Source organism: Felis catus, chromosome A1 (genome assembly GCF_018350175.1).
Source record: "Felis catus isolate Fca126 chromosome A1, F.catus_Fca126_mat1.0, whole genome shotgun sequence".
Classification (NCBI taxonomy): domain Eukaryota; kingdom Metazoa; phylum Chordata; class Mammalia; order Carnivora; family Felidae; genus Felis; species Felis catus.
Window position 1 is genome coordinate 122,584,123 of NC_058368.1, and position 23,177 is coordinate 122,607,299.

At 44.5% G+C, this 23,177-nt stretch overlaps 1 protein-coding gene across 3 annotated transcripts in view; it reads right to left on the minus strand.

Moving 5' to 3' along the window:
- DPYSL3 (dihydropyrimidinase like 3) overlaps positions 1–23,177 on the minus strand; it is a 122,922-nt gene that overhangs the window by 25,355 nt on the left and 74,390 nt on the right. For all 3 annotated transcript variants that reach the window (XM_045060656.1, XM_023256432.2, XM_023256443.2), the window contains exons 2-4: positions 9,094–9,182; positions 3,825–4,009; positions 963–1,127 (exon numbers count right to left, since the gene is read on the minus strand). In XM_045060656.1, coding sequence (XP_044916591.1) covers positions 963–1,127; positions 3,825–4,009; positions 9,094–9,182 — 439 coding nt within the window. The remainder of the gene's footprint in view (positions 1–962; positions 1,128–3,824; positions 4,010–9,093; positions 9,183–23,177) is intronic.

A 23,177-nucleotide genomic window follows, 5' to 3' on the forward strand; every position in this document is an offset into this window, starting at 1 on the left:
CTTGGGAGCAGGGTGAGGGGGGAGATGGAAAGAAAAACCTCATCCTCTGGGAACCCATCCTCTCCCCTCCAACCCGGAGCACACTCTCTTCCACTGCACTCGGCATCTGCATTAAGGCAGCTCACTGGTAATAGGATCACTACATTTGTGTTATAACATTGTACGTTACTATGCTAGCATTCATTAGTACTAATATTGTAATATAATTAGTATGAGGCTAATACTATTACAATAATATTCTGCACCTTGCAGCATTTATCCTGTTCCTCTTTACTGGCCTGCTTCCTTTTGCCCTGAACGTTCAAGGGAGACCATTCCCATACTTCCCTAAATCCCCCAGGCGATGTGATGATGCCCAGCATATTGCATGTCTGTGTGCGTGTGTGGGGGGCAGTGCGTGTATGTGAAATATCTTATGATCAAGGACAAGGAAACATAAGTCATGTGCTCACTGAGGGGACACACACACACATTTCCATGTCCTAAGCTCCTAGCCTGAGTAAGAACGTATCTTCGCCCCCAGAAATGCCGCGGCCTTTTCTGAGGATGCCACTGTTTTAGAACAGTAGTGGTTTGATCTTTGCGGTGAAAGTTACAAAGGTCAAAAATTCCTGCTCTCATATTTAGTAGCTTTGTGACCTTCTGTACGATGTTAGCCTCTCCTGGGCTCAGTTTTTTCCTCTGTAAAACAGGCAGGGCCGTGTGGAGGCAAAGGGCATAGACTTTGGGTATAGCTACTGCTTACTAGCTCTGTGAGCCTGGGCCACTTATTCTGAGCCTCAGGCTCTCCATCTGCAAAGTGAGGAGAAGAATCTTCTTTGTGGGGACCCTGGAGGGAGTAAGATGGCATACATTAACACAAGGTGCCTGGAACACAGCAGTTGCCCTGCACCTAGCACCTAGCTCAAGGTTCCAGACTCCAAGCAAAGAGAAGGGGGGGGGGGGGGCGCACAGAGGCTCACCTTTGTCCTTGATGAGGTTCTGCACCTCCTGCTTGACGCTGTCATTCCAGTGGGTGATGTCCACGTGCAAGGCATAGTCACAGCAGCTCTTCCCATCTGCCCACTCTCGCCACTTCTCGTAGGCCTCGGTTAGGCTGGCCTCGGGCTCAGGCACCACGTGGTCAACTGAACAACAGAGGCCCCACATGGGTAACTCATGGATCCAGCCATTGCTCCCCTGCTCCCACGTGCTTAGCTAGGGCTGCAAAGCCTCCACTTCCTGAGCGTGGAATTAACCTTAGAAAGTGTTCTCAGGCAGTTTCCAGATGGCTGATAATTGAACTGTCACTTACCCATGTTGCTCTTGGACAAACTACTAGCCTCTCTAAACCTCGGTTTTTTTATCCTTGAAATGGGTGCTCAGGGAGATGGAGGATGGAGTGTCATAGTGCCTTCCTTCTAATTGTGTTGTATGATTCAAAGGGAAAATGCATGAAAAGTATCTCACCTGATGCCTGGCACATAGTAAATGCTCAATAAATGTCAATGAATGTCCACCATGTGCCATTATTGCCAGTATTACAGGAAGTCACTGCTAGTGAAGAAAGTCAGACTCCCTTCTACGGGTGGAAGGAGGGACTTCAAATTTATGTCAGGTAAGAAGACAGTGACATCCTTGTGCTCACCACCATAGGAAAGAGCCAGTATCAGGTACGTGAACTTGAAGCTCCGCCCGCAGATCTTATTTCCACACAAACATTTTGCCAAGAATAAGTTTTCTTTTGGAGCGCCTAGGTGGCTCAGGCAGTTGAGCGTCTGAATCTTGATTTCGGCTCAGGTCATAATCCCAGGGTCGTGGGATCGAGCCCCATGTCAGTCTCCATGCTGAGCTTAGAGACTGCTTAAGGTTCTCTCTCTCTTTCTCTCTCTCTCCCTCTCCCCCTCTGCCCACTGTGCCCTCTCTCTCTCTAAAAATTAAAAAAGAAGTGTTCTTTGAGGCCCAAATCTACTCCTATAATGTGTGCAACCTTGGACAGCAGCTTTAAAAATAATGACATTCACACCTGATGAGAATAACACAAAAGTGACACTCACAGCTCCCTTGGGGCAGTTGGGGGAAGTGCAAATTGCTACAACATTCCTGAGAACAATTTTGATATATACATCAAAAATCTGAGATTTTTCATACCTTAACTCAGTAATTATTCCTGGGCCTAAGAACTAGTCCTAATAAAACATGGCTGTCTGTAAAATCTGAGCACTATAGATGTTTGCCACTGCAAATATTATTTAAATGTTTATAAAAGTGAAAACTTGGAAATCACCAAAACCTTTAACAATAGAGAAGTTCAGCTAAATAATAAACATGCCTTCCTACAATGGATGATTAGGCACCTATTTTAAATGCTCCAGTGGAATAAAACTAAGTGAATGGAAAGACACTCGTGACATGGTTATTTAGTGAAACGGTGGATTAAAACACCACTAAAACACAGTATGTCTATTAGGGTCTATTTTTGTTAAATAGGAAGAAAACTACAGCCACACTCTGACAGTGATGTGAGCTTTATAGGTTTGCTTTTCCTGCTGCATATCTACAGTTTTTAAATTATCTACAAAGAACACATACAGTTTTGTGTCTCTCTGTATGGTTTTCTCTCAACACCCACAACTCTGACTTTCCTCCCCTCCCTCCCTCACATTGAGGACCAAGCACAACACATGTTCCCAGGACACTGAACAGGTCCAACGCCTTGCCCGATGGCAGAAAGCCAAACCAACATCTCTGGTGTCCTCAGCCTCCTACCACAGGCAGCCCACGTGTGCTTATCAGAAAGCAAACGCGAGGAGCTGCATTACTGAGGCATGCACCGGGGCCTCTGTGGGCAGGCGGCTGCAGGGAAGGCAGCTGGCTTCCTCCCTTCAGCTGGAGAAAAGCTTTGGTCTCCCTGAATTGCACCTTTTATGGCCTTGAGGCAGTTTTCCTGGGCTTCCACACCCAACTAGCTGAAGCTCAACCCGGCTGGTGCTCCCATCAAAAGGAGGCAAAAGACAATGAATAAACTCTACAGCTCAGGCTGTTCTGTGTTCTTGGATGGATGTATACGGTGTTAAAATAAACAGTGCTCTTGCTGACCAAGTTTAGGGCCGAGCCTGGGATGGGACCCACTGCCCTGGGATTCCTTTGGGACAGGAAGGACTGCCCTGGAATGCTATGTGTTCAGTCATGCAATGGCATGCAACATCCTAGGTTTCTCTGGAATTGCAACTGTTCCCAGAAAAAAAAAAAAAAAAAAGACAAAACAGAAACAAAAAACAAAGGAAACCACCCCCACAGCTTGCCTAATCTTAAGATACGAATTGGTCAAAACCCAGTGCAGACCAGATAACAGTAAACGGCAATGAACCCCCTGGTTTCTCCAGAACCACAGGTCTCCATTATCTTTCCCTCTCTGGGATGCTTAGCCCTGTTCACACTGCTCTGCCTGTGCTCTCTGCCCCCTCCTGCCTCAAGCCCAAGTGCGAAGTTCTGAAATAACATGTTGCCCATCTCCACACTTTGGCCCCTCAGACTCTTCCCAGTGTCTGGCCCAGAGAGAAGTGCTGATTCCCCACCCACTGCACACCCACACCCTGCTCTGAGGCAGACGAGAGAGGACAGCTGCCTTCATGGCCAGGAGCCTCGTGAATCTCGTCTATCCAATTTCAGTGACCTGCCAGCATCCTCACTGCCATCTGCTTTCCTCGGGTCCCATCAGGCAGATGGCCAATGCTCTGAGTTGAGAGATGTGTACGAGCTATGGCCAGAGAGCAACAGGGGTTAACACGTTAGTTAAACAGGCACTCGTCGGGACCAGGAGTGTGGAGGATTGGGCGGCTTACTGATCATGGTGGTGCCCCCCGCTAAGGCAGCCTTCGTCCCTTGGAAGAAGTCATCCACTGTGGTCATTCCTTTGTATGGCATCTGGAAGTGAGTGTGGACATCGATGCCTCCCGGGATCACCATCTTCCCATTGGCCTCGATGGTCTTCACTCCTCCAGGGACAATCAGATTGTCTCCAATTTGCCTGGTGAGACAGTAAAGCAACCGACGATTTCAAAGAAGCAACTCTGAAGACAAACACAATACTGAGAGGATTTGAGACACTGTAACGTATATTTATCAGAGTGATCTTTGCAAGTGATTCACCAGCCTCACAATCTAGAAACCAAGCAAGACAGGCATACACTCAGAAAACAACTTCTACGGACTCAAAACAAGCTGATCTGCTTTTTGGTGGAGACATGTTTCTTGGCTTGTACTGCAACCCCAGCACTTGGCAGGGTCTGCAATATAGAATGTGAAATAAACATTTTATTTTTTTTAATTTTCTTAATGTTTATTTACTTATTTTTGAGTGAGAAACAGTGTGTGAGCGGGGGAGGGGCAGAGAGAGAGGGAGACACAGAATCTGAGGCAGGCTCCAGGCTCTGAGCTGTCAGCACAGAGCCTCATGCAGGGCTCGAACCCACAAACGGCGAGATCATGAGCTGAGCTGAAGTCAGATGTCCAGCGAGTCACCCATGCACCCCATAAATATATTTTTTTTTAAATAGAGGTGTTTTTGTTACCCCTTTCATTGTGTTCTTTATTTTAGTGAAGGATGAAGAGTAACATTTGGAAAAACAAATAAGGAACCATTAGGAGAGACTGAAGGAGGTCATGAATCATTTAAAGAATACGTATGTGAAGTTAGCTATCCTCGAAGTGAGTCCACCCATGGACTGAGAAGAATCTGAGTGGGTCATTTTACACCTCATTCTTCACTCCCAAGTCCACCCTTCCCCCTGATAATTAATCTGTCAGTCACAGCCAAGGGCAGGTTCGAAAGGAGGAAGCCAAAGACACAGACACCCAGGTGGTGGGCAGGATCTTGGCAGAAGCTTCGAGGCCAGGAACGTGATAAGGACAACCTCTACCAGACACACCTTTGCCCATGAAGCTTCAGCGAATCCCCGGGAAGAAGAATGGGGGACTCAGGTGGGAAGGAAGCTGATGAGTACTCCAGAGACACAGTACCTACACAAGGTAAGTAACTAAGACACCTACTCCTGGCAAAATGTTACCTTACAGACCATCTAGTGTTGCTTGGTTTACATGTGATTTCACACTGTTGATTTAAATGGCCAGTTCACCAAAAAAAAAAAAAAAAAAAAAAAAAAAAAAAAAAAAAAAAAGAGAGGCACCTGGGTGCCTTAGTTGGCTGAGCGTCCGACTTTGGCTCAGGTCACAATCTCACAGTCCATGAATCTGAGCTCCCCCATTGGGCTCTGTGCTGACAGCTCAGAGCCTGAAGCCTGCTTCGGATTCTGTGTCTCCCTCTCTCTCTACCCTTTGCCTGCTCGTGCTCGCTCTCTCTCTCTCTCTCAAAAATAAATAAACATTAAAAAAAAATTTAAATGACCAGTTAATTCTAGGTAGACTTAAGAGTCACAAACCCTGACGTTATTAATACCCACATCCTACTTTGGGGAGACATGTACCTCACTACCAGTGGCATGAATACATTCCCCTTTTGTGCATAGCCAGCCAAGACAGACACTCTCTCGGGATAGTAAGAAGTCCACCACTGGCCTGCCAAAATCTAAGTTCTGCAACTAAAATAAAGTATTCCTGACATCTCTAAGAGTTCAACTTCACCACATCCCCATCGGGCCATTCCAGAGACACCACAATTCAAAACACACTGTGGAAAAAATGTAGCCTCTGATTGTAACTCCATTATAGTCCAGATACTGGCCATTGTCTTCCCATTTTCCTCCCTCCCTGATTTCCCTCTGAGGCAAATTGAGAACAAAAGGCATGAAGAGTTAGCTGTCCAGCCCATGTGTGTATATATTCATGTTTCCACCAGTTTTGAGCACTTGTAATACCATGTCTGAATCAGAAATGCCTTCCTCCTTTTCTCCACTGAGTCACTCAAGGTCACATTAATCCTTGAAGGCTTGGCTTGTATCTCCCCACCTTGCTCAAATCCCTACTGACAGCCAGCCAGGTCTAATAATTAAGAGTGTAGATGTGCCCTGGATGTAGACTGTCTGGGTTCACAATCCTGGCTCTGTTAGTTACTAGCTTTATGACGTTGGCCAAGTTGCTTAACCTCACCATGTCTTGATTCCTTCATTTGTGAGATGTAAAAAAAACACTTCCTCCATAGGTTTGTCATGTAGATTAAGTGTTAATATGTGTTAAGCCCATAGCGTACTGCTAGGCACAGAAGTCAATAGGCATCAGCTATTATAGTCAATAACCATACTAATCCCATATAGCCCTCTCCCTGAATCTCATCTACTCTGTTACTTTAATAGTTGTTACTGATATTATCAGGTAATGTTATGCCTTTTTCATAAATACAGATATCTCCCTCAGTTCCCCTAAAAGAATGTGGGGTTCCTAGGGGAAGATGTGGGTCTCAATGATATCCACCATAGCACATGACATAGCACGTGTCCCATGCCTTAGACAACTGCCTTGCACACAGCAGCCTCTCCGTAAATACTCAGATAGGCAAACAGCGATGTAACAACCATAGGGAATTACTTCTGCTTTTATGCTCTGTGATTTCACAATGTTTTTGAAGATCTATAAAATTTCAGGATTGGATGAAGAACATGTTAATCCACCCTTCGCTCCACCCCCAACACACACCTCTGATGGTTACATCCCTTCTAAAACATTCTTGGCAAGCAGCCTTCTAGGCTATTCTAACAGAGATGGCAAAGAGGATTTACATATTCAACTCCAGTAGTAGATGCCTGAGTCACTGTGTGAAGATGGGTTCTGAGCCTGTATTTAAGGCTCAACTGTGAAAAGTTCTGTGATCAATTAGTGATGCCCGTCACGAGCTCTGGAATGAGGAAGCAACATTAGGTACTATGCTTATTTCCATCTCTGAAAATCTCTACATCAGGGAACCTACTATCTCCAAAGAGAGCCAACTATATACAATAATTTTTTAGCAAGTGGCACCTAAGTGGCTCAGTTGATTGAGTGACCAACTCTTGATTTTGGCTCAGGTCAAGATCCCAGGGTCATGGGATCAAGCCCCATACTGGGTTCCATGCTGAGCATAGAGTCTGCTTAAGATTCTCTCTCTCTCTCTCTCTCTCTCTCCCTCTCTCTCTCTCTCTCTCTCTCTCTCCATGTGCCCCTCCCCTGCTCATGCTTTCTTTTCTAAAATAAATAAAACGAAAAAAAGTTTTTTTAACTTTTTTAGTAAGAGAAAAATATGAAATCACTTATATATTTTTTAAAATTTTTTTTCAACGTTTATTTATTTTTGGGACAGAGAGAGACAGAGCATGAACGGGGGAGGGGCAGAGAGAGAGGGAGACACAGAATCGGAAACAGACTCCAGGCTCCGAGCCATCAGCCCAGAGCCTGACGCGGGGCTCGAACCCATGGACCGCGAGATCGTGACCTGGCTGAAGTCGGACACTTAACCGACTGCGCCACCCAGGCGCCCCATGAAATCACTTATATTTTAAAGAAATTATTATTTCACATTCGTTAGCTTGCCTACTATTTCCATCTGTTTTCTTTCTAATATGAAAAAGTGTCTTTGTCAGTAAGGCAACTAAACAAGAATATCTTCATTCATGCATTTGTTTATTCATTCATTCACTCATTCATTCATTCAATGTATTTGATGAATATGTTAATCATTAGCAAGTGAATTACTCCCTGTGTTCCTCTTTCTCCTCATCTGAGAAAAAGGTAGTAACAGTACTTACTTTGTGGTATTGCTGGCAGACTCAATGAAGTAAGCCATGTCAACCATTTCACACAGTGCATGGCACATACTACATACTCAATAAAAGGTAGCTCTTTAGCCTCTACATGCTAAGTACTGGGTGAAATGCTCAGATACAGAGCTGAACAAGACGGGGTCCTTCCCCTTCAGGGCGCCGAACAGTGCCAGAAGTTCTGTGACTGACAAAAGCACAACAAGGTGTGTTGAGGCTCAGTGAAGGGACACGAGCCTAGATTTGGGGTCTCATAAGGAATACCCACCCACAGAAAGTTATACCTCGGCCAAGTTTTCAAAGATAAGGAAGAGATCCGCTATAACCAGAATCTTAAACTAGCCAAATAATGCAAAAATAAAACTGAGCAAGGCCAGGGGTGGCAAACAGGATGGCCTGTACCCACCAGTCTCAGACACTATCTTTTGTGTGTCTGGGGCATGCCCCACTTTTTTCTTCCTGAAGTTCATTTGTTTATTTTGAGAGAGAGACAGAACCAGTGGCAGAGGGGCAGAGAGAAAGGGGACAGAGGATCGTTCTGTAAGGTAAGTACACATCCCTAAAGTATCTATTTGAAAATCTTATCTGAGATTTATGTCCTATCTGTGCTCCAGCCACCTAAGCTCTACCTAAGTCAAGGCTCAGTTTAAATGCCTCTCCGGCCCTGCAAACCATCCTCTGAAGGGATTTCTCCTCTTGGTGCACTTCTGTATCACTTATCCTCACTTGAACTCTGATACCAATTACCTAAGGCCTTATATTTTTAGGGGGCTGTAATTTTTGTGCACAGTTTTCACTGAACTTACGGACAATGTCACATCTTCCACTTCTCCAAGATGCACAGAGTGCCCGTCAATGTCACTTGCACAAAGGGGCCTACAGCATCATTTGGTTGACTGAATTCAGATTTTTCACTTCATTCATGGAATTCAAATAAATTAAAGCCAGTTCCCATTTTAAGGGATTATGTGCATCCAGAACAAAGGGTTAAAATACTCAGTTTTAGGGGTGCTTGAGTGGTTCAGTCGGTTAAGTGTCTAACTCTTGATTTCGGCTCAGGTCATGATCGCACATCTCGTGGGATAGAGCCCTATGTCAGGCTCTGCACTGACAGCACGGAGCCTGTTTGGGATTCTCTCTCTCCCTCTCTCTCTACCCCTCCTTTCCTCACTCTCTCTCTCTTCTCAAAATAAATAAATAAACAAACATTAATTTTTTTTAAATAAAGACTCATTTTTTAAGGAGAAGAAGAAATGAAACACAAAGAATCAAAGGTCTAGTAAGCAAAAAAGAAGGAAGCTTCTTTCTGAGCCTCTAATAAAGAGAGGAAGTACAAAAAGACAAAGATAAGGCTCTATATACGTACTTTATTAATCCATCTTCCATGTAAATGTCAGCATAAAAGGACTGATCATCGTTGACAATTCTGCCACCCTTGATAAGAAGACGGTCACTCTAGAAAAGAAGGAAAACATAAGTCAGTCTCACAGCTAGGAATTAAGAAGTCACACCTTCCAACCCAATTCACTATTCTAGAGGTCTAGGAGGAACACATTTACTTAAGACATCTGTGTGCTCAATGCACTCAGTGTTTGAACTGAGTATATTTGTTGGGGATCCAGTCTTTCATGTTTGCCTCTAATTCAAACTCTTCTTGCTTCTGCAACCTGCCACAGCCACATAGAAACAGAGCTGCTTGAGGAAAGACACTCTTTTATTATTTTCTCCGGCTCACTAAGCAGTAAATTTTAGAGTGGTACGTAACATACACCTCAGTGCCTGGCACCTTGTTGGCACTCAACAATGATTCTCGAAAATAGGACTTAGGATCATGCATACAATGAAATAGCCTTTAAAAGTCTTTATAATGACATGAGGGTCATATCATGTTACAATTCAGGATACATATACATGTATACACACACGCACATAAGGTTGTGGAATGTATAGGAAAAGCAGTGAAGGGAAAAAAGACAAAATACCTATGGTATTCTATATTATTTAATCCAGGGTGGAGAAATTGTGCAGGATGCTCATTTGCTTCATGAAACTCTCACATTTTCTGAAATGGTTCTGTTGCCTTTATTATGAGAAAAAAATGCTTTTCTTATAATTAAAGACTTTTTAAAAACTGTAACTTAGATGAAGTTTGGATAAGTGATCAAATTAGAAACAATGCAAATACACTCCAAGCTAATTAAAAAAACACAAACATATATTTTATACATGTCAGGAGAGGGACAAATCAGTGTCAGCTTTTGAAATCACAGATGCCATTAAATGAGTGAATGGCGGGGCGCCTGGGTGGCTCAGTCGGTTAAGCATCCGACTTCAGCTCAGGTCACGATCTCGCGGTCCGTGAGTTCGAGCCCCGCATTGGGCTCTGGGCTGATGGCTCAGAGCCTGGAGCCTGCTTCCGGTTCTGTGTCTCCTTCTCTCTCTGCCCCTCCCCCGTTCATGCTCTGTCTCTCTCTGTCTCAAAAATAAATAAACTTAAAAAAAAAATTTAAATGAGTGAATGGCGCTTAGACTGTGGCATGAGGGTGGATGCAGCTTCAGTGGGCTCCAGGGGGAGAAGAGAAATCTCAGGAGCCTGGCCAAGTGGGACTACAGCTTGAAAGAAGAATGGCACATTGCATTTTTTAAGAATTCAACTCACAGACTTCAATTCCATCCATCCATCAATCCATTATTCATCCATCCATCCACATACCATCCATCCATCCACTCATCCAGCAAGCAGTTATCTAATATGAATGACTAAATACATAAGGAGGCTGCAATTATTGAGTCACACCATGCCGTTGCTTTTATAAAATCTAAATGGGATATCTGGCAATAAAGGAAAAAGAAAGTCAACAAAACAAATAAAACAATATAAAATTGTATTAAGTGTCACAAAACATAGGGGAGTGGGCTTGTTTTAAACAGAGGCTGAAAGAGGCTCTTGCAGGGAAGATCACCTAGATGGGGTGACGATGGAGAACTGCAGGCTGAGGGAACAGCATGTGCAGAAGCCCTGCGGTAGAAATGGGTTTTCTTTGAAAGCCTGAAAAAGATCAGTGTCAAGATAGGGAGCTTAGGGATCAAGGAGGAAAGCAGCAGAGATGAAGGTGGCAAGGCAGGTAACTGGCTTTCAAAAAGGACATACGTTGTACAGGGAAGGAAGCCCCCAAAGATGCTGATTTCTAGCTTCGGAAAAAAAAAAAAATGGTGTGAATAGGGCCAGAAAATGAGAACTGAGGCTAGGGCTGCACATGGGATATAGCAAAGTGCCCCTTCCAAGGTACTACAGGAGAGTAAGAAATTTCATCATGACAGACTGTCAGGGGAGAGGATCTGAAAGAGATATGGATCAATGAGGCACTTATAAAAATACCCACATATGCGAAAATGTGCTAATGAAGTCAAATACAAACTCCTACCACACGTGACCCACAAGCCCCTCCTGATTTGGCAGTTAGCCAATATACCCACTCTCATTTCTATCATGTATGGCCTCGTGTTTCACACCACGGCAAACCAAGAGACATGTAGTTCTTGTCATATAGCAGGCTCTCTGGGCACTGAGACTTTACAAAGAAGCTCCCTCCACCTTCCCGTATGTATTCATGTAGTTTCTGACAACCACCCCCTCCTCTGTCAAGCCTCCAGTCAAAGGGTTTCTCCTGTAGGATGCATTACCTGACTTGCGAGCAAATTCCACCTGCTCCCCTTGCAATTCAGTTCAGACAACTTTGTTGTTCTACAATAGTTGCTTGACTGTTCAACTGTCTCCCAACCAGACCAAAGACACTATAGTCTTGGAACCATGCATCTTTTGATCTTTTCACCTTCATTCCTGGAGCCCATCCTAGACAGCTGTTAAATACTGGTAAAATGAATAGGTAAAGAGTGGGACACAGGAGGTCATATCATTATGATGGAAAGGCCATCTGAGTCAGAAAACTATGTGTTGTGACCAGAAAACTGGACTAGCATTTTTACAGTAATTGCAAAATTATATGAGGGGGTCCCAGAGCTGTGCTTCCCGAACTAGAGTGCATATTAGAAAAATATATTCCCAGGGCCTGCTGCAGACCACCAGATCTGTACTTTATAAACTCCAGAAGTGGCTCTCACACAGCCATCAGCCAGCCCAACACCAAGTCAGAGATGAGCACCAGAAACCATTGTTCTGTGTGTTCCAGGCACAGTTCTGTGCGTCTGGGAAGGCAGAAGAAGCTTCATAAAAACGGGACGCCTGGGTGGCTCAGTCAGTTAAGCGTCTGACTTCGGCTGAGGTCACAATCTCACGGTTTGTGAGTTCAAGCCCCGTGTCGGGCTCTGTGCTGACAGCGTGGAGCCTACTTGGGATTCTGTTCTCTCTCTCTCTGTCCCTCCCCAGCTCTCTCTATATCAAAAATTAATAAACATTAAAACAAATAGTCTTGGTAACTACAAGGTTTCCCTCTAACAGCTCAGTGCTTTTCTGATGTTCTTTATCTTCCTAGCAAAGAATTGAAGTAAGTTGCTGTTTGGAAAGGGGCCAGCTACCACCCATACTGAGCCCAGCTATGAAATATGACCATCCTTCTGCCTAGGGGAACATCCACGCTAGGGAACAACAGGCATGATCATTACTTCCTTCAACAAGCATCAGATGTTAGCAAAGGGGCGTGGTATCTCAGGCCCATGGTACATCAGGGGGATAGTAAGAGGTGATCCAAGTGTAATTAACATCATTGAGATGGCATCGCTGGAGACTCCTCAAATGCTAATTAGATAAACCTTCTCTGGCTCAATAATCCAGAATCTAAGTAAATAGAGCACAGAGATGAATTACAGGCTTCATGTAGGTTTCAGAGATAGGACTAACAGGGCTCTTGCTCTATGGACTGCTTTAGTACTAATATTATTTGTTTTCATCATGCAGAGCAGAAATATCTAAACCTCAATTCACAGAGCTCAAACAAATGCTGCCCCTGGGGATCCTCAGCTTGTCCCCTACCTTTTATTAAAGTGGTAAATAAAACTACTTCATTCATTTAACTCTTGCCGTGCATGTGGGATCTGCCACAAAGGGTAGCTTAGGCAAGGTGTCATCAGACGCAGGAAAATCTGAAAGGCAAGTCCTGGGTTTGGCGTTGAAGAACGGCATCACTACTGACCATCCCCAGGTCATAGAAAACCAAACCTCACTGGGTACAAAACATGCTTGTCTGTGAGTTCACAACCCAGCTCTACAGATTAACACAAGCTAGGCCTGAAAACCAACAAGACAAACAAATCTGACATCTGTGATTAAAAGTCACCCTCGATGATGTTAGGACTGGTCAATGTGGTCCTGCGGGACTCTTCATTTTCTGTTCCCAGAGGCTGATGATGTCAAGCATCCATGAGGTGACGCCAGAAGAGGTAAAACGGTCTAGTCTGGACATCCACCAACGTTTCTCATGTAATGATACATACAAAGAATGATGGTATTTTGAGAGCACACTGGGATAATCTGGAGGGTATATGGAACCCAAAATAAAACTATTCAGAGCCTAAAATAACCGAGGACTCTGACTGCCTTGGGCCCTGCCCAGCTGCCAAGGGCTGGGTATGGTGAGCTCTTGAAGGCCAGTGGGGTGCAAGGCATAACAGCCGGCCAGGCTGGGTCTGGCTGGCTTCTCCTATCGCTAGGAGAATCAGGTAGACCAGTTAATGAGGTGTGTGATCTTGAGTTAAGACCTAACCCCTCAGAACTTCAGTTTTTATTAGCTCAGAGTGGATAATAATACCTAGCTCACCTCACAGCACAGCTGCCAGGAATAAATGGGGGGGCCAGGGGGTGGGAGTATGTGTCTGTGAGTGCATATACACGTATCAGATAGCCAACACACAGTAAACACTTCTACTAAATATTAGCTATATTGATTCTGTTCATATTATTTACAGCATTTTTAAGTATTTTTAGAAGTCTAGAGGCACCTGCGTGGCTCAGCCCATTAAGCATCCGGTCATGATCTCATGGTTCGTGACTTCGAGCCCCATGTCGGGCTTTGTGCTGACAGCTCAGAGCCTGGAGCCTGTTTCAGATTCGGTCTCCTTCTCTCTCTGCCCCTCCCCTGCTCACACTCTGTCTCTCTCTTTCTCTCTCTCTCTCTCCCAAAAGTAAATAAACATTAAAAAGTAAATAAATAAAATAAAATATTTTTAAAAGTCTTAAATTAAGAAGTATATTGGAAAGGGATTGTTCCCATTTCCCAAATGGGGAGATACACATAAAGGCGAGTGACTTTCTCCAAATGACAGAGTTGATTAGTTCCTGTCGGAAGCAAATCCAGGTCTCCTACCTCTGGACACTGGACAGATTTCTACCTGAGGCCACTGAACCACTTATTCTGAAACCTTATGACAAGTGGTTCATCCTGACAGAGCTCTCCTCATTGTTTGATACTGAATCTGACTGTTCCAGTGCTAAAACATCTGACCAGATCTCTGTGGCAGGTAACTTCAGGAATCGAAGAACTTTTAAGCCACTACTTATAAAAGTAGTGCATTAAACCTGCCCATTACAGCCTGAGTGTGTAATTTTTTACATTTTATATTACAGCAGCTTATTATAAAGGAGTCTCATATACAATCCAGGGTAGCACCAGCCCTTCAAGTTTAACAAAGACCAATGTTTTTTCCTTCACTAATGTATGATAATGATTTAAAAAATCAACCATAAAAAATTTGGAGTTTGTCAGAAAAAGGGAGGGAGGAGAAAGAGGGAGAGAAGGATGGAGGAAGGAGGAAGGAGAGAGAGAGGAGAAAATAAAGTCTGTAACAAGGCATGTTGTTGAGAATGGCTGGACTCAGGGGAGCCTGGGTGACTCAGTTGGTTAAGCATCCACTCTTGATTTCAGCTCAGGTTATGATCTCACAGTTTGTGAGTTTTAGCCTTGTGATGGGCTCTGCACTGGCAGCATGGAGTCCACTTGGGATTCTCTCTCTCCCTCTCTCTCTGCCCCTCCCCTGTATGCGCTCTCTCTCAAAATAAATAAACTTAAAAAAAAAAAAAAAAGAATGGATGGATGGATGGATTCAAACTAGAACAGAATGAAAGAACAGAATCTTGAACTCAAGGCTACTGGAGATGTGGGTTCCCATTTTAGTTTTTTCAGCTAATCTTCAAGTTAAAAGAACTTAAATCACTACCTCTGTCTGTCTGAGGTAATGAGAATACGGCTCCCAGAGAAACCAGAGCCCTCTGTGGACTTCTTCCCCATGAATAAAGTCAGCCTGAGAACAGTACTTAAGACACATCTGTTCTATACTCTGCCGACATTCCAGCAGCTCAGAATAAAAACTATAATCCCGAGAACAGAAAAGGAGGATATAAAATGAAGACTGTCTTCCAAAATCAAATACTGTGTTACCTGTGTACAAATCACAAAGCACAGACTCTGACCCTCAGTGGGGACTCAAGATCCTTTTAAAGTCCAGAGGAAGGCGCAGGTGGTTATTCAAAATAAATTCCCATCTGGGTAATTAGATTTAACTCCCTAGAAACATTCCTACTCATAAGAATACATGAGGATGGGTAGACTACGTGGATGAAAACTTGTTTTTCTTCCCCAAAGCGGCATCATTTAAAGAGAGAAAGGGCATTCTAAGGTAGTCCAGTTCACACAATATAGTATTCAGGAAAGCATACCGAATAGGCTCCAGGAGACCAGAGTTCCCATCCTGGTTCTGCAGGATTGGGTGAGACACACAGACGCCTGGACAAATGACTTCACTTCTCTGGGCTTCAGTCACCTCAAAGGGGACAATGATACCTTTCTCTCAGGGTGCTAGCTAGGATTACGGGGACACTGTATGTACAGGGCTGAACTCTTAAATGCTTCATACATGTGAGCTGCCGTCTTTAGTAGCACTGGCTACTGTAAAACTGCCCACTCACAAATACTCAGGAAGAAGTGAGCTAGCATTTTATTAATCAAAATATAACAGATCTTGCCATAAAGGGAATGCCAGAGACGCCAGTCTCCAGTCAACCCTCAGCAACTGTTCTCGGCTCCTGCCGCCAGCAGCCAAGCTCAGCCAAGACTTCTCCTTTTAAACTTCTCCCCCCGCCCAGAGGGCAAGTTCTCATGGCCCCTCCAGGTCATTCTTCCTCTGAAAATAAGCCTCCATGAGGATATAACAAACCACTTGCTCTTACGGCAAGGTCTTAAACCTGCCCCCAAACCCACTCTCCCTGCTCAATGTATGGATCTGTTTCCTGGATCCTCAATGACAAACATGCCATTGAGACAGAGAGAAAGAGAAAGGTCCAGGAGAAAACAGACATACCGAAGAGCGACACAGTTTCATGATTCTGAGTTTGTATTGCAACTGAGCATAGTTTCATGGTGTCGGCTGCTCCAAACCTCTAGAGTGCTACAGACGAGTCTCACGTTCTTTCTCTCCTCACCCAAATGCATGCCCAGGTGTGCTAGACGGAGGTTAACCTGGGGCATTCCCTTCAAAACTGAGCCCACTAAGCAGAATTCATAACAAATGGGAAGCCCCATTTTCACTTTCTTTATTATGTTCCCTTTGGCCCTGGAGGGACAGAACCCAAGGCAAGGAGAGGCAGGAACACAGAAGAAACAGTAGCCACGGAGAGTATTAACCCAGGGTAGGGTGGCCACTCAGTCTTGGGAACTAAGAACTTCAAAGCCAGCTATGTGCATTCTTCCCTCCCCAGAGCCATGTTAACCGTCTTAAAGATGTGATTATCAAAGGGCCAGACAAGTTATGTAGCCTGCCCTGGGTGAGAATGGAGAGGGAGGTGAACTGTGGGTGGTATCTTAATCCTAGCCCCCTGATAACAGTCTTTCCATCTGCAGCAGCATTCCAGACACATGTGAGCACAAGTGGATAACCAGGTTAGAAACGAGAGCAGGGGAGGGGAGGTGGACAGGAGGAGCCACAAGCCCACTTCACTCGCAAGGAGGAAGGTCAGCTGGGCCTATGAAGCCCAAACCTCAGATGCTCATGTACCATTTTCAGACGTTTGACATAACCTGCTAGAAACTGTGCTGTCATTTACTTAATATTAGCCTTACATCAACGTGTTCTAAAAGTAAACGCTGCCTTACTCCTATAAATTCTAAGCTAGTATCACCTACCAAAAATAGACGGCGAACCTAGGAATGAATACTATAAAAGCATCACTACACTTTGGCTATGTTCTGCTGCCTTCGAAAGGATTCTAAAGGATGAGCTCAGATCTGCTACCTTTGTTAAAATGAAGTTACCAAGTATCGGGCAGGTGTCCAATTCAGAACAGCAGTACACTGAGACATCTTCCTTGAACTATTCAAACAGGTTAGAACAATAGTTAGAAAGGGGACAAAATGTCTTACTGGGGGATACAATGTCAGAATGCCCTCTGACAGAACGACTTAAAACGATCAAATGTAGCAGCAGGGATACCACCCCTCGAGACCTAGACTACCATGGGCCAAAATGGGCTCGTCAGACGCAAGAGCAGGGCTCCGAGCAGAGTCACAGGGATCTCTGAGATTCTGGGCAGCACAGCAGAGGAAGGAGATTACCAGGGATCACAAAGAATCACTGTGTCAGAAGGTAATGGGGAATGAGAGAAAGAGGCAGAGTCGGGTAGATCTAGTGCGAGGATACACCTGCCATATCAGAAAGCAGGAAGAGCCAGGGCCTGGATAAAAGAAGAAATTGGCACATATTTAGCTGGACTCTGGGAGGGAAATATGGAAAGGTGACTGTCTTGGATGGCAACCAGCCCTGCCAGCAGTGTGCAGAGCCATTCAGAGTTGAGGAAAAGACCAAGGGGGGTGCAAGCCAGACCTGCATTTGCATCTCTGCTACTAAGTACTGGTTTTTAGGCAGGTGACTTGATCTATGTCTGGGCCTCAACTTCCCTAGATGAGTGGAACTCAACTAATCTCAGCTTCCTTAGCTTTAGCTCTCTACAAAGGCCTGCTGATGGATCTGTAAAGTACAGATATATTTCAACAGATATCGAGTACAATAACGTCTACCCTCATAGCGCTAGTGTGAGAATTAACTATCAGGCAGGGTCGACACTTAGAAAACACTCCCTACGTGGTAGGCATCGCAAATATTGCTACTACAGCTGCTGCTAGCACCGTGCTACCACTGCCATTTGACTGCGCTTATTCTATGGATACACAAAGGCAAAACCAAATCACCGTAGAAATGTAATGTAGGTATTATTTATTATACATAAATTATTTAGTAGTAGTAGTAGTAGTAGTAGTAATAGCAGTATATAAAATGTGTAGCTCAGGACCAGAATGTAAAGTAGAATATAGACTAAAGAAAAGCCAGCGCTTTAAAGAATTAATTCGTGGCTATCTTGGGTCTGGATTTATGTGACAGTTTTGTGTTTTACTATGTTTTTGTTTTTGTTGTGCACTGTTACTTACTAGGACTCAAATCCACATGCTATGGGTGAAAGTGCTCTGCGCATATGCAGGCTAGAACCCCGGGATCCAGCTTCATTCCAACAAGATCCCTTGCCCCCTCAGCTCAACAGCCTGTACAAAAGCCAAATGCCTATTTCATCAGGAAGGAGTGCATGAAATTTCAACCCAGGCCTCGATTCGATGGGCTTAATAATTCATTCCTGAAACACACATTTGTGTGACTGCCACCTGTGAAGTTGTATGTTAGGAGCATGTAGGAAAAGTAAGGTGTGAACACAAATAGCAAGATGAAGTAGAGAAAGGGTATAACTATCGACGGTAAAATGATCAGGGGTTGCCAGTGGTTTGAGGAGGTGGTGAGTGAGGGGGATGGGGGTGTGTGCTGGTGAACAGGTGAAGGGATGGAGCCCTGAGATTTTCTGGGCAGTGAAACTATGCCGTAAGGTACTTTAATTGTAGATACGTGACAGGATGCATTTGTCAAAACCACAGAACTGCACAAGAGTAAATTATGTACAATTAAGGACTTTTACTAATAACAGATCAATACTGGTTCATCATTTGTAGCAAATGTACCACACCAGTCAGAATGATAATAAAGGGAAACAATGGGGTGGGGTGGCGGGTGGGGAATGAAGGGAGTTTATGAGAGTGCTCTGTGCTTTCTGCTCAATTTTTCTGTAAACCTCAAAGCACTCTAAAAAGTCTATCAATTAAGAGAGAGAGAGACAGAAAGAGAAAGGGAGAAAAATCCTCTTTCCGGTAGAAATCAAAGAAGGGTCCACAGAGGCCCTATCAAAGTAGATCTTGGGAAAAATCACTGGTCTGGACACACAGGTATGGCCAAAGGTAATTCTGATCAGAGTTGGGGGGGGGGGGGACAATAATTCATAACAAGCATTTACTGAAACCTTCTTATGGACTACAAACTCTTCAAAGAGTTCAATGTATCCACAGAGAAATGCTAAGAATTACATGTTGTTATTCTCCTCATTGAATTGATGAAGACATGAAAGCTTATGGGGAGGCTGGCTCATGGCCCGACATCACGTAACCAGTTGCTTGGAGAGCCAGTATTATCAGGGCAAGAAATGTACTTCTATGGGACAGCGTGGTGTTGGGCAGGGTCCCTGATGCCTAGGATCCTAGAATGGGGGATGCAAGAGACGGTCAGTGAAAGAGTTTGACCTTTATTCTGTGGATCCCGGAGCTCAAGAAGGATTTTGGGAAAACAAATGAAATACAATCTCAAAGCAGAAAAGAAAATGAAGCTGACAGAATAACCAGAATAACTTTATCTCCAGAATAACTGGAGATAAAGGAGCTGGTTAGAGAGTCACAGCAAGTGGCCAGAGAAAAATACAAGAAACAACCTATACAGTTCAGGGTTCCAGGAAAGAGACAGAATATCCAAACTAGATTATTAGAGAGTTTGACAAAGTGTGGGCAGGGTTTGGGAAATTAAATGGATGTGCAGCATCCCCAGGGCCAACCAAGAGCAGGGAGCCATGCCATCCCCACGCCTGAAGTAGACAAGGGGAGGCAGTAATGACCCGGCTGAAGAGGGCAGCTTTATGGACGGCTCTGCCTGACAGGAGCTGTGACCTTCCAAAGTGGCATGCAGCCACTCCTCAGTGACCCAGCAGGAAGGAATCAGGAGGCCGAGATACCCGGTTGTTCACCCGCCATCCAATCTCCTAGTTGTGCCGCAGGAACTGACACCACGTAGGAGCCCAAGGCCAAAGGGGTTGGAGACGAAGGCCAGACAGCGCCGGAGCCTGGAGCCGGGCAGGAAACGTGGACCGGGCAAGTGGAGAGTCAAGCCGAAAATATCCCACCCAGTCCCTGAATATCCAACCACGGCACATGATGTCATACGCTGCAATACAGCCACACAATGGCTTGTCAGACAGCTATTTTTTAAACAAGCTAAATCTGTCTCTTGACTTTACAATAAGTCACAGATCAGTGTGACAAATATGATACTATTCTTGCAAAAGCAAAAAAAAAAAATACTACATGTAAATGGGTTTATGATGTTTTTGTGTGAGCAGGAGAAAGGTCTGGAAGGATGTACACCACATTATTAATACTAGATATGGTAGGGGGAAGGGATGCAGAGGGAAGAGGTATGGAAAACTTAGAAACTTTTTCCTTTCTTTTTCTCCAGTATTTATTGACATTATTTCACTAGTTGCGCAAAGCATATGCCATTTTAACTGTTTTACAAGGGGGTTAATAAAGAAAATTATAAAGAGATAAAAGAACAGGGTGACTGCTATGCTCCAGGTGACAGCAAGAATATGGACTAGAAAATGCATGGCATGCCATGGAGGAAAGCTAGAATTCACTCAGCAACTGAGGGGGAATGGAAAATGACATGTCTAAGTTGACCGAAGTTTCAAGGCAAGGTGGCCAGGAAGAACTTACGAATAAAAATGGAGAACAGATTAGACTCCTATGTGGAACTTGAGAAACTTAAGAGAAGACCATGGGGGAAGGGAAGGGGGAAAAATAGTTACAAACTAAGACGGAAGGACACAAATCATAAGAGACTCTTAAATACAGAGAACAAACTGAGGGTTGATAGGGGGGAGGGGTGGGGGGGAGGGGAAAATAGGTGATGGGCATTGAGGAGGTCACTTGTCAGGATGAGCACTGGGTGTTGTATGCAAGCGATGAATCACGGGAATCTACCCCCAAAACCAAGAGCACATTGTATACACTGTATGTTAGCCAATTTGATAACAAATTATATTTTTAAAAAATGGAGAACAGAAAAGAGTAACAAAGTTGAGGTGTAAGAGTATAAATAACAATTCTGAGGTGCTGGTCAACCACACAGCCATGAAGCAAAGTTAGAGATGGAGGCCTGTGATTTAGGAGAATGGGCAGGTGTCAACGGACGGACTGGAGCTAATGCCCTACTCAAAATGGCGATACCAACTGAAAGGCAACAAAGGACAGTAGAAAGACTCTGGGAATGGGGGTCAGAAGCCCTGGATTCTGGTCTTAGCTCTGTGACCCTGAGCAAGGCACTGGGCCTCTCTGGGCTACTATCCAATGAGTGGTATTCCCTTCCTCTTTTAGAAGCGGACTCCTCTTTGATCATTTCCGACTGGCAGCTGGCTTTGACTGGGCCTTTAGAATGACAGGGAAGCCTACTGAATTCCAACCCTATTGCTTCTCGGAAACAAGAAACTCTTTCACTGAGGCTGAAAGCCGGCCCAAGGCAATTGCCAGAGGAGAAATGCGGGCTCGGGCCTCAGAATGTGTGAGCGGCACCTTCAAATGATAGGCGACTGTTCCCCATCTATTTGTGGAGGCCACAGGGATTCTTCTCCAAGTCTGACCTTGTACTTTTAAAATTGGCGGGGCTGCCCAGGCATTGCGGTTATAAGCACACAACCACTGGCTTATGCAACTTCCCAAAACTGGTCCTGTGGTGGATGCATTAAGAGAACATACAGCTGTGATGTTCCAGCTCACATCACGTGGCTGCAGAAAGGGTCCTTGGAGAGAGATCGTGGGAGGAAGGGACTGTTTCCAAGACGTTTCCCACTTTGTTCTGCCTTGGAGCCCAGACGTCAGAGATTGGGTCTGTACAGGAGAGCAAAGAGGGGCCTCATCATTCACTTTGTAGCTAAAGAACCCAAGTGATGAATCAGTGCCAGATGGATTGGGGAAAGGGGAAGGGCTGTGGAGTCCCAGTCCTTGCTGCAAAATGAGGAAAATGATATCCACCCCAAAGGACTCAAGTGAAAATTAAGCCCAAATTCTGGTGCATGGTAGGTGCTTGATAAATGCAGGTTTCTTTACAGGTTGGGACACAAATCTCAGGTCAGCGCTTCTCACCTGGATGCCTGCTCACTCTCTCCTCTATCCCTGAAAAATAGCTTGGCTTTTCATTTCTTTTTAGTGTGTACATGTATGTGTTTCTATATCTTTATTTATAAGGGGTTTTTTTAGCTTATTTATTTATTCTGAGAGAGAAAGGGTGGGGGGGAGCAGAGAGAGGGGGACAGAGGATCCAAAGCAGGCTCTACGCAGACAGCAGAGAGCCCTATGCAAGGCCCGAACCCATGAACCACGAGATCGTGACCTGCGCTGAAGTCGGACGCTCAACTGACTGAGCCACCCAAGCTCCCCTTTAAGTTTTTTGGTTTTTTGTGGGGTTTTTTGTTTTGTTTTTTTAGGGTTTGTTTTTTGTTTTGTTCTGTTTTGTTTTGTTTGTTTTTTGAGAGAGAGAGAAAGCACGTGCAGGAGAGAGGCAGAGAGAGAAAGAGGGAGAGAATCCCAAGCAGGCTCCACGATGACAGCACTTGAGCTTGAAGAGGGGCTCGAACTCACGAACCATGAGATCATTACATGAGCCAAAATCAAGAGTTGGAAACTCAACTGACTGAGCCACCCAGGTTCCCCATGTGTGTCTATGTATCTTAACTATCTTCCTATAAGAACCCAAATACTTCCTAAGGAGTACGGGGAGCTGAGGGGATGGACCAGTTCACTCTTTCTTCTGGCTCTTTCTGGACACAATTCGCAGACAATGGTAATAACTGATTCTCTTGGTTGGTTTTCTCTCTGCCTAGAAACCTGCAAACCCACAGCTCTGTTTTTATTTGACAGATAGGTGATTATTAAAGAAGTAGCTATTTTTTCACTCTTGAGCCCCAAACTTCTCCAAGTTCTACTGGGCAGAGAAAACTGCAGGTGCTCTGAGAACAAGGACTTCAAGCAGTCAGGTGGACTTTGAATGAAATGAACCCTTGAAATAAATACAATTGAGCCTCCATTTAAAAATGATCAGAACTCAAAAAATGAGATTGGCAGGCAGTTAATCCTATAACAAAAAGCTTGTTCACACAATAGGCACCTCCTAGAATGTACTTAAGACTGCCTTTTCTATTTGCAAATATCATGCTGCAATCACAAGACTACATTCCCCATTCTTGAAAGCCTGCAGACTTCATTCCTACCTGCCAAGTCTTGACGTTGCTTCTCTGCTTCATAATCACTA